Source organism: Limulus polyphemus, unplaced genomic scaffold, assembly GCF_000517525.1.
Source record: "Limulus polyphemus unplaced genomic scaffold, Limulus_polyphemus-2.1.2 Scaffold114, whole genome shotgun sequence".
Lineage (NCBI taxonomy): Eukaryota > Metazoa > Arthropoda > Merostomata > Xiphosura > Limulidae > Limulus > Limulus polyphemus.
In genome coordinates this window covers 690,277-701,789 of record NW_013665724.1, presented here as the reverse complement: position 1 = coordinate 701,789, position 11,513 = coordinate 690,277, and the positions used below count along the sequence as shown (strand labels likewise).

Sequence of the window (11,513 nt, the reverse complement as noted above, 5' to 3'; positions counted from 1 at the left end):
ATCAAAAAACAAACTTTTTAAAAAAAAAAATATTTTTCTTTAGTGAAAATCTCACGAGTGTTGCAACAGAAAAGCAGGGCACTTTCATTGATAACTGTGTCTACAAAGAAATACTCCAATAAAATCTACTTTGTGATGTAATGCTGTGTAATCCTTTTTCTCATGGATGATGAACATTTTTGAATGTCAAGTATGAGTACATTGTTGTAGAACTGTCAGAAAATTCCAGAAAAGGGTGCAGGCCCAAAAGCCTTCCACAGGAACTAGCAGTTATACCTGCCCGGAAAACGGGTATTTCTGCTTGTGTGCTTAAATGATCACTCATCTTTTATTACTAACAAAGTTTTTGGTTTTTTCTCGCTAAAATTGGATGCCCTGCTACATTTGTGAAAGTATTGTTACATCTTTTCTAACAAACAACACTAATCAAGCTATTTGATATGCATTCTGGGAGCTGTATTTCAAACTGGAGAGTATGTCCTTGTATTCGCATTACTTCAAGACCTCTTCCAGATTTTCAGATACCAAAGTGGCCTGAAATACAAGTATTCACAGTTCTTACACAATTAAAAAAAATAAACCAACACCTTGATTTTGCCTGGAATAAATATAACAGAAAAAAAACAGCACCATAGCAAATTTCACAAATGAATTTATTTAATATTTCTTATTTTTTAGTGCACAGTTCAATACTGATAAGAAAGTGAATTATTTTTTTCAATAAGCCCTGTACATACAGGATAAGATAATGATGAGACCATGAATCTTGAATGCTTCTCTGTGAGTGACCAGTGACTTAATTGAAAAACATTATTGATATGATAAAAAAAAATCTATTGAAATATACAAGATAATTTATACATTCATTTCATAAGAGAAAGAATGCCAGCTCAGGAGTAAACTCTGACAATTTTATATAGCTCCTAAGTTCTTGAATTCAAAATTATATGACAAAATTGAAATCAATGCAGTTTAACAATAAAACTGATAGGATTTTATCTATAGATATTTTCCACCATGTACAAGGAAAATAAACACAAGTTAGTTTAACAAATACTGAATGGTAATCAGGATTTTTTTTTATAAGCAAATATACTTTTCTATGCATAGTTTAATATCTACTTATTGCATTTTCATATAATTATTTTTCAAGGTTTACCTTCTTGCTCAAAGCTACACCATCTTCACAATCCAGCACTGCACAGTCTACATTTAAAGTGGGAACTTTTTTTAATTTTCGTTCATCATCACCTGGAACATATAATACAGCTCTACGTGGGATGTACTTTTTTCCAAAAATTCCTCTCTTTTCTGTTACTTGGTTATTTCTGCTACAACTCGACCATAGAAATCTTGTAAAAAAAGAAAAACTACATCTTTTGGCACCAGTCTGCCATAACATTGTCAGTTGATGATGAAGACCAGCCATGTTTGGTACTACAATTGTTTCTACTGTAACAAAACATGCAAACACAGATGAGAGAACAAATATGATGATGATTTTCTTAAGTACTCTAGCTATCATTTATTTCAAGGGTTATTGAAAGCAATACAATCCAAAAGGGACTGCTTTTAATTTCTTCAGATGATTAATTTTGCTTTATAATTATAAGTATGAAAGGTAATATTAAATTTGGATTCAAAAATAGTTTTTTTTTTTATGAGAGGTGATCTTGATAAGTTGAATAATCTTCTATCAACTTATAAAAGTAGCTACCTCAGTTAGTAAGAAATTCTTGCACATTGACTAGCGACAAAGTTACCAATTTTAGATCTTTATTTTATAAGGTTACATAATTTTACACAAAAACTTCAAAAAACCTTGAATTTGATTCTTATTTAAGCAAAAAATTATATTTAAAGCACTGAATATATATTACATAAAAAAAGAAATAGGAGATTAAGAATTAAAAAGTTCACACTAGGTTCAATTTCATTTTAATATTTTAGTAGTAGTACGCCTACTAGTACTAGTAGTACTCAATACCGAGTAGTCAGTAGTACTTAAGTTACAACTACAATTTACAGTGTTACTACTAATATACTAGTCTCATTAGCCCTAAAAATCAAGACTAGGGTCTATTAACTTCTAAGAAAATTTGGTGTAATTTGAAGTTTGATGACTTCTCGAAAATACAGTCTAAGAAAGAAAAAATACATACAATATTTAAAAACATAAAAAGTGTCTACTACAATACCATAAATGAATAACGTTAGTTTTTAAAACTCCACTAACACGCAGCACCCTCTAGAACTATTTTCGTTTAACAGCGTAAAAAACTAATACGTTCATAATCCATTCTGTGTACACAATACATGTATTTATATTAAATGAAATACAGTACACTATTTTTGAATAATAATCAGAAATCTGTAAATAAGGATGTTACTTTTTGGAGAAAAAAGAACATGAGTGTCGAAGCCATTCTATCGAAGTCCATTGATAATTAACAAACGTGATTACTTACTCATTACCTTTACTCGATTAAAAACTACTCGACTTTTTCATACACAGAATACTTTTCTGAATTCTCAATCACTATTCAATAACTTATCAACAAATACTTCACTTTACTAATTTCTCAATCACTAGCCCACAGTGGCACAGCGGTATGTCTGCGGACTTACAACGCTAGAAACCGGGTTTCGATACCCGTGGTGTGCAGAGCACAGATAGTCCATTGTGTAGCTTTGTGCATAAATTCAAAACAAACAAACAAAATTTCAAATTTAGAGATAACAACCTGAGCAAGAAAATAGGTTCAAATCTGAAATTACTATGGAAAGGTGACAGAAGAACGAGGCAGAAAATTAAAAACAGATCAAGAAGAATAAAACAGAAAATTAAAAGAAAATCAAGAAGAGAAAACATAAAATTAAAATAAAAGAAAGCCCCGGTATGGCCAGGTGGTTAGGGCGCTCGACTTGCAATCTGAGGGTCGAATCCCCCTCCCACCAAACATGCTCGCCTTTTCAGCCGTGGGAGCATTATAATGTGACGGTCAATCCCACTATTCGTTGGTAAAAGAGTAGCCCAAGAGTTGGCGGTGGGTGATGATGACACTGTCTTACACTTCTGTCTTACACTGCTAAATTCGTGTAGCTTTGCACGAAATTCAAAACAAACAAATAAGAAAGAGACGGGAAATTAAAAGAAGACCAAGAAAAATGTATAGGAAATTTAAAAAAAAAAAGGTCAAAAGGTAAAGAGAGGATAATTTAAGAGATGAGTTAAAAGAGAGATATAATATTTAAAGAATTAATGAAGCTATTGGGGATATACAGAGGGGTTACAACAATAAGTTTGAAAGAGTGCAGAGAGAAATCAAAGAAGTTCAAAAGTCTGTAATGAAAAAATCGAAGAAGTACATAAAGAGATCATTGAAGCAGAAAAGAACATCAGTGACAGAACATAATATATGGAAAACAAAAAGGTAAATGCAAAGATTCAATCAACTACACCTCTTTCCACATATGCCTACAACATACTGAACAGGAGAGACTATTTGGCCTACACCTATTACAACTAACTCTTTGCCATCTGTACCAAAGAACTTTCCTCGTCTATTCTAGCCATGTCAATATCAAATCTAGTTCCATAATGTAGCTGGCAAATTCAACAATATCGTTCAATTAGAACCAAAGAACTATGAAATAAAATTATCATGAGAGGTAAATCAGCTTCAGTTAAAAATCATTTCCAGAATAATCTTGTTAAAAGTATTAACTTTAACAACATTAAATGACATTTCAACTGAGAGTTTTAACAACTATCGAGCATTGGTAACTGCCTTATCCAGCAGGTTCAAAGTGGCATGCCAGAAAGAAGTATCTAGAGTAAATTTATGGAACAGGGTACAAAAGAAAGAAAATAATTTTAGTCAATTTGCAAAATATTTGAAAAGGTTTTTACAATTATCTTACTCCAATGCTCCACGCGAAATGATTGATTTATTAGTATGTGATCAATTTATAGGTATCGTAACAGATGATGATATGAGAATTAGGTTAAAGCAAAGTAGGAGTACATCTTTAAAGGAGGACCTCTTCTTTATAATGAAACTTAAATCCATTTAAGTCACAGGTAAATAACTAAAGGCACCATCTATAAATTACGTAGATATCATCAGATCAAGTAGTATTGAATTATCACCGCCCTCTGGGGATAGTCTAGAAGAACTAAGAGGATTAGTTAGACATCTTCTAACATAAAATGGGGGAAATAAATCACAACACAACAATTGTTTTAAGTGTGACTTGAAAGGACATATTGGTATGAATTGTAGAAAAAAAAACTGTGAGGAATAAGAACTCCTCTAAAGAATACCAGACAGAGGGAATTGTCTACTAAGAATACCTGTCACCATCCCTATTTTTGAGCTATTTACCAGAGGAAGACAGTCATCGGCAATATCCTAGAACCCACGGTTCGTGCTAAGGATTGGCTGTCATTCTTATAATATACCCACAGCTAAAAATGGGGGTGGGTATTTTGTGATGTTAAACAGGTTCAAATCCGGCTTGCCAGCTCCAAAACCCAGATCTTTAACAGATCCAACCTGCACTCAATCAAATTGTATAGCTCATTCGTCGAGAAGTAAGATCTGAAATTTGTTCAAATATGTCACCAGAGAAATTTGATGGCAAATGTGATGTTCAAATCCATTAAAAAGATGTAGATTGAAAAGGTCGTCAAATTTTACATTTCCATACGTACCAAAAATATATCTTTATTCAATTAAAAATTTTCTGTGTTTTCCGCAGGTGTTCTAGTTGGTGAAATCCTTGTAAACTAGATGTACAAATATCATAAACTTACAATAATCCTCAAGCTTCAATAAAGATTAATGATTATTTTGTCAGGCTCATACTTTTTGGAATTTTTTTTGTATTTTGTACCCTCCTAAACAGGTTATACTCATTTCAAGAGGTGTTAGACAGAACTGTACAAGTTAGAGATTTGTCTTCCTTAAATGAGTATAATGTGAATGATCACTGATGTAGGTTTTTATGGCCTATAGAACACCACGATGGGCTTTCTGTCTGAATTCAAAATTACAGAATGATATCATCATTACTTTTGCTCTGGTCTCCTTCCTGTCTAGATGTTAGAAACCTTCACTGCCCCAGCAACCAGTAGTATCTATAATGAATTTCTAAAATTACTAGTATTAGGTAAAGCCTCAGCAGACATTTTGATTGTATAAATAAGGATTGTTGTTATTTTTGTGTCTTTGTATTTGCATGTTTTGCCTTTGTCCATAATATTTTTTCTGTACATGACTTATAATTATCTCCTTAAAATCAGTGTACCTGAATATTACAAATTCTGAATCAGATTGAAATACAGTAATCATCCTATTGACCATGAAAGCTACTTTATGTCACTGTCATGCTCTTCAAAGAATTTCAGATAACCTGAGTATGATGAAAAGTATCAATATTATCTTGATAAAGCTTTTGTATATCATAGTGAATATGCAGCCATGTGGAGTGTGCAGTAGTGTCAACAACTGTCATGTACATTCTGAATGTTATCTACCCTTCTAAAGGAAAAAAAAAGAACGTATTCCCACTCAAAATAACATTCTTATACTATTACATCACTTACAATAGCTTACAATGTTGGAGCCCCCTAGGGGCTTAGCGGTAGATCTGCAGACTTACGACGTTAAAAATCGGATTTAGATACCTGTGGTGGACAGATTACAAATAGCCTTGTATAACAAAGATTGAAGATGCTTTTCGCCAACATCTCCTTCGATCTTTGTATCAACTAATCCTTTTCAAACATGCCCATCTGCGCAACCCTCATCTCTCTCCATTTACTAACTTTGGGCAACAACTTGTCAGTGTCAGGTTAGAACCAATCATGATGACAAAACCAGTCAAACCATCTTGTACCAAGCCACTTTCCTGCAAATGTAAATTGTGCAGATGTATTTGGAACTGTACGTGTGCTAGAGCATTTATTCCTTGCATGATTGGTTGTGCGTATCTAAGGTCACCTGAAAAATGTGGTCGAATTCCAAACAACAAATCTTCGTCAGAGAAGGATAATGACTAGGATCATATGTGGGTCTGGATGTGGGTGTGTGTGTGTGGGTTGGTCTGGGTGTGTATGATTATGCGCTTTCATAATTTGTCAGATAAAACAGTATATATTTAGTTGTTTGTATTTCAAAATTTTGCTTATAAGTTAAATGTGGTGACAGATTTATTGTCTACATTTTTCCTTTCATTGTACTCATACGTTCACATACTTTGTAACAATTTGTTCAAAGTATTGATTGTACAATATGTTGAAACAACATACCGAATGTCCGTATGTATGATGGTGCAATATACTCAATAATACATATGAAACCTTACAATATCCTCAGATGTTTTGATTGTTGGTTGTTATCTTGCCAAAAATGCCACTTTTGGGGGTACATAGGGTAGTTCTACACTTCGAGTTTGTCATGATATAATAGTCTGTTTAGTGAAGGTAGTATTAATTTATTTATTTTGTGAGTTAATATTTTATGATTGTTTGGTGTGTGTGTTTTATATAATAAGAGTGTTAAAAGCAGACGATTATTGGAAGTTGTGTTTATAATTCATTGATGTTGAGACTATCGAATGTCGCATGCAATACATTGACGTCAAGAATATAGAGATTTCTAGAAAGCGGGTAGACGATTAAGTGATAAACATATAAATAGTGTGAGACGAGCGGAAACAGGGTAGACGAGAAAGTAAAGTCACGGGAAGTAGAAATTCGGCCAAGGAAAGTTAAACGGAAAGTTAACTGCCGTAGGAGTGAAAGGCCTAACGGTTAATATGTTAGAAGTATAGCTTATTCTGTCAAAACGTGGTTCTAAAGTAATTGAACCAGGCTGGGTGCACTTTGACAAAAGGAACGGACGATTACTAGAAGAGCAGTATAGGATTGTGGTAACTCATGCTATAATTGTAAGTGAATTATACACGGAATACTAGTGCGATAGAAATAGAGAAGAGTAGTTTAGCTTATCAACTGAAATTCTAAACCAATTGAATAAGTATAAGTAGACTTTTGACAAGAAGAAGAGAACTATACATAGTCTTTATGATATGCCTATAATCTCTATAGTGTAAAGAATTGTTGTACATACATTTAACTTGTTCCGAATATAAATATTATTTTGAAAACAAGTGGAGTACGTACTGTTCATTTATTGTTGAATTTATCGTCAACAACTCACAGTCACCTGCTTTAAAAGAATCCTAAGCACAACAACAACACAGTATATATTCATACTATTAAGGAAGTATAAGTAAAAACCTTTAATTGACAATTAGTGAACATAAGCTAGCCTCACATCCGATAAAGCTATAACATTCAAAGGCAAGATAATTTATACAGGTAACATTAGTTTTCTTAACTAATGTAAAAAAAAAATGTATGATACCAAAGTATATCTTTTCAGGCACTTGTTTTCAATTATTGGGGGCTTGGCATCCTGACTAGCAGGATGAGTGAAAAGTTATTATCAGATGATTATTTTCCATTAACACGGGTCATGTTTAAGATGGGGTATTTGATTGAACTTAATATACGCGTGTTTGTGTGCAGTAATGGAGTATTTTAATATCACTAGCAAATATTATTACCTGGTTAAGGGTAACAATTTTTTGTTCAGATAGTCGCGCACAGCTATTCAAGGACTATACATGCTAACTGTTCGTAACGTTTGGAGACGACTTGAATGGATAGTGAAAGAAACTTTATTACAAATATACAACGTTTCGACAAGCTTATATCAACGTTTTACATTTGTAATAAGTTTTTTTTTCTCTACCTATTCAAGCAGTCACCAAGTTTTATTTTCTAACAAGTCTGTTCCTCGTCATCAAATTTGAATTCATCTCTAGTGGCTTGGCATGGCCAGGTGGTTAGGGCGCTCGACTCGCAATCTGCGGGTCGTGGGTTCGAATCCCTGTCATACCAAACATGCTTGCCCTTTCAGCCGTGGAAGTGTTATAATGTGACGGTCAAGCCCACTATTCGTTGGTAAAAGAGTAGCCCAAGAGTTGGCGGTGGGTGGTGATGACTAGCTGCCTTCCCTCTAGTCTTACACTGCTAAATTAGGGGCGGCTAGCGCAGACAGCCCTCGTGTAGCTTTGGGTGAAATTCAAAACAAACAAACAGACAATCATCACTAGCTGTTCGTTGGTAATTTTGAACTAATGGACAGACTAGAATGAAAACAACTAGTCAACACAAGACCTACTGCCAGCTCTTGGACTACTTTTATTTGACAGAATAGTGGTATTTTACCGACACCCTTAAATAAAGCATCCATAGGCCCCAAATTGTGGAGCGCAGTTTTTTTTATTTTTGAGGTAAGGGGTCGAGAGAACGATTGATCCGCGGATTCATCGTCAGGCACGACAACCATTGGTTCACGCTCGACCCAAAGGAGAAATGACACATTTGTTTCTTTTTCTTATGCCTTGTTCTATCAATTTTGTTTATTTGTTTAAACAGAATAATACTTTTCTGAGAGAATTAGCAAATATACTCACAAGATAGGTTTTAGTTTGCTTTTTAGCACAAAGTCATACAATGTACTATATGTTCTGTCTACTATGGGGAATTGAATTCCGAATTTTAAACCTTGTAAGTCCATAATCTTACCGTTAATTCACCAGTGGAACATAATAAAGTGAAATGTACACAAGCAGCATATAAGATCAATTATAACGACATCTAGGAAGAATTTTGGGAGGTTCAAGATAATAATTTCTTTATTTTTCAATATTTGTCTTAAAGTAATTAATAATCCAGATTACGTTTTAAACTACATTCCATTGAATTAACAATATTCAGACGACATTTAGTAGTTATCTTCTATCAAGTCAGCAATGCTTCATCCAGACATATCTCGTGTCTGTTTTCTACACGGTCAACAATGCTCCAGCCATATTTCGTGTCTGTCTTCCACTTCATTGATGCCTTTATACGTTGCTGAGGAAAATATAATAACGCCAAAATAAATTCACAATGGCTTTCGACAAGCAAAATAATCACAAGAAACAATGTTTTCATCGACATGTTGAACAGTAGAAACATTAAATATTCCATTCCTATTTTCTGAAAATAGTTCCTCGTTTTCAAAACAAAAGTAAACAGTTTTAAAACCAGTGTATGTTAAGTTTTATTTCTCCGTGAATAAAACAATAATAGATTACTGTCTATAAAAATCAATGTAAACAAATATTCTAAGCATTCTAAATTGTTCGTTTTTAACCGTCAACAAAGGAGTAATTAAACAATTTAAAAGCAGCAAAGGAAAAAAAGTTCAAAGCTATCTTAACCTTAAAAATTATATATTAATCTGTAAAACACGCTAATTTATTATTATTATTTTCAAAATCTAGAATTCTTATAAGATGAACTATAAATTTACTGTTTATCTTCCATCAGAAATTTGACTCACTTTATTATCAGTGTTGTTTTCTAGAATAATTTATTATTTTATTCTGCGACGGGAATTTAAGAAAAACACGTGTAGCTCAGACTATTACATCTGCGTTGAGAAAAAAAGAAAAGATTAAGATGGTATGTGTTATCAGAGGTTTGATTCATTGAGCCATTATGCCTGAAGATAATAATAACAATTAATAATAATAATAAAATGGTATTAACTTGTATTTGAGGTTACTACAGAGTAATTTAAGCCACTCGAACTCTGCTATTTTTTGCGGTGTTATACGAACTCTCTCTCATTATTATTATATATATATATATATATATATATTGACATACATACATAAAGTGATTGTAAAGTTAGTTGGCTTTTTATCACATAAGTGGTTCGAAGATCAATCAGAGGGTGATAATGTTTTCCGTGAACTAATAAGACGATGAGAAGGACGACTCCAGTGTCAAAAGCCCCCCCCCCCCCCTCACTGGCACAGCGGTATGTCTGTGGACTTACAACGCTAGAAACCTGATTTCGATATCCGTGGTGGGCAAAGCACAGATAGCCCATTGTGTAGCTTTGTGCTTAATTATAAACAAACAAACAAACAATCCAGTGCTAAAAATAATTATCAACAGACGACGCTAATTGCTAAATTCGCGAAGCCAACATTTGATAAAGTTCGATGTAAACATTATCTATAGCGCTTGTTACTTGCATTTTTGAGAAAACGTGAGCAGCACTGTCGGATTACCAACAGTTGCACTTGGTGTCACATGTCTTTTAGGCCTATCAAGATAGTGGTGCGTCACGGTAAATCAAACGTCAAGAAGGGTGAGATCCTACAGACCATGCTGGCCATGTGCGAGTGTGGAAAATATCTACTAATTACTCGACCCCCTGAAAGTAATGTTTTGACAGTCTATGCTATGTGTGGTGGACCACCATCTTGTATGAAGACTAATTTATTCAAACTTATTTGTCTTTAAAGTGAAGGGAATGATAATGTGTTTCAATATGGATCAGTAGCTTCCGCTATCTGTGGGTTCCTCAATGAAATGAGGCCAAATGACGAATTTGCTTCTTAGTCTAATCTTGTTGCACAGAAGTATGTGAATTATTTTTTTTCCACAGTTACTGGTGCTAATCTGGCCATAAGATGCTGTCTAGATTAGTGTCGCCGATTTCTACTCCATCCGGGAATTGGAGTGCAAAGTCTAACTGTTAGTGTGAATTTCTTAGAAGCAGTCTAAGTTTACTCTGTAACCTGTAGGGATACAGTCTCTCTGTGTTACTCATAATCCTCCAGATTGTTGACTCTGGAAGTCCGACTGGTGTGCTTACAGACTTGCTTGGTTTTGCATTCCTCCTAAGGACTTACTTCTCCAACAATAACCGTTGTTTATCTGAATTCCACAACAACTAAGTTGCATCAGCATATAATCACGTTTGATCCTTCGTTTTTCAATTTCTGATAAGCCTCATTAAGCTTCACTAGTGTTATCGTCATTGCTTTAGAAATGCTTTGAAAAAGCAAATCTAACATTCCGATACATTCTGTTATTTCTAAACACAAAATGAGTTAAAGTATATTTATGGGCGTCTGAAGCAAACTTACATTGGTGGGGTAAGTAACCATAATAAAATTTCAAAGTAAAAAATATGCCTGTGATTATTGCCAGTTTTTCACGCATGCGCGTTGGCGTGTAAATATTACGAGCGACGTGTTTTGCAATAAATTAATTCTCCTTATATAACGCAAAATAACCAGTATCAAATTTGTATATTTCTTTTAAATTCAATACAGTCGCTAATTAAATAGACCTGCAGATTTATACTTCATAAAAGTTGTTTTGGTTTTAATAACGGATTTTTCATAATTCAGCTACGCAGACTTCGAAAATAATATTATTATTTTTTTGCTATCAAGTAAGGATCTTTTACAAATCGGGAAGAAAAAACTTTTATTTAGATCATATTATTATGTCGTTGTTATGTCTCCGTTCATTAGTTAATTTTCCGTTAAAACTCTTACCGAAGAAACTTTACCGATACAAGTCC

General features: G+C 33.6%; 2 protein-coding genes across 3 annotated transcripts in view; both read right to left on the bottom strand.

Moving 5' to 3' along the window:
* Positions 1–2,236, bottom strand: part of LOC106471728 (citrate lyase subunit beta-like protein, mitochondrial) — a 23,623-nt gene extending 21,387 nt beyond the window's left edge. The window contains exons 1-2 of one of the 2 annotated variants that reach the window (XM_013932351.2): positions 2,199–2,236; positions 1,160–1,452 (exon numbers count right to left, since the gene is read on the bottom strand). In XM_013932351.2, coding sequence (XP_013787805.1) covers positions 1,160–1,429 — 270 coding nt within the window. In that variant the 5' untranslated portion in view covers positions 1,430–1,452; positions 2,199–2,236. The other variant, XM_013932359.2, reaches the window with a different exon arrangement.
* A 6,521-nt stretch (positions 2,237–8,757) lies between these two features.
* Positions 8,758–11,513, bottom strand: part of LOC106471717 — a 13,874-nt gene continuing 11,118 nt past the window's right edge. The window contains exon 6 of the mRNA XM_013932341.2: positions 8,758–8,995. Within this exon, the coding sequence (XP_013787795.1) occupies positions 8,934–8,995 (62 nt within the window). The 3' untranslated portion in view covers positions 8,758–8,933. The remainder of the gene's footprint in view (positions 8,996–11,513) is intronic.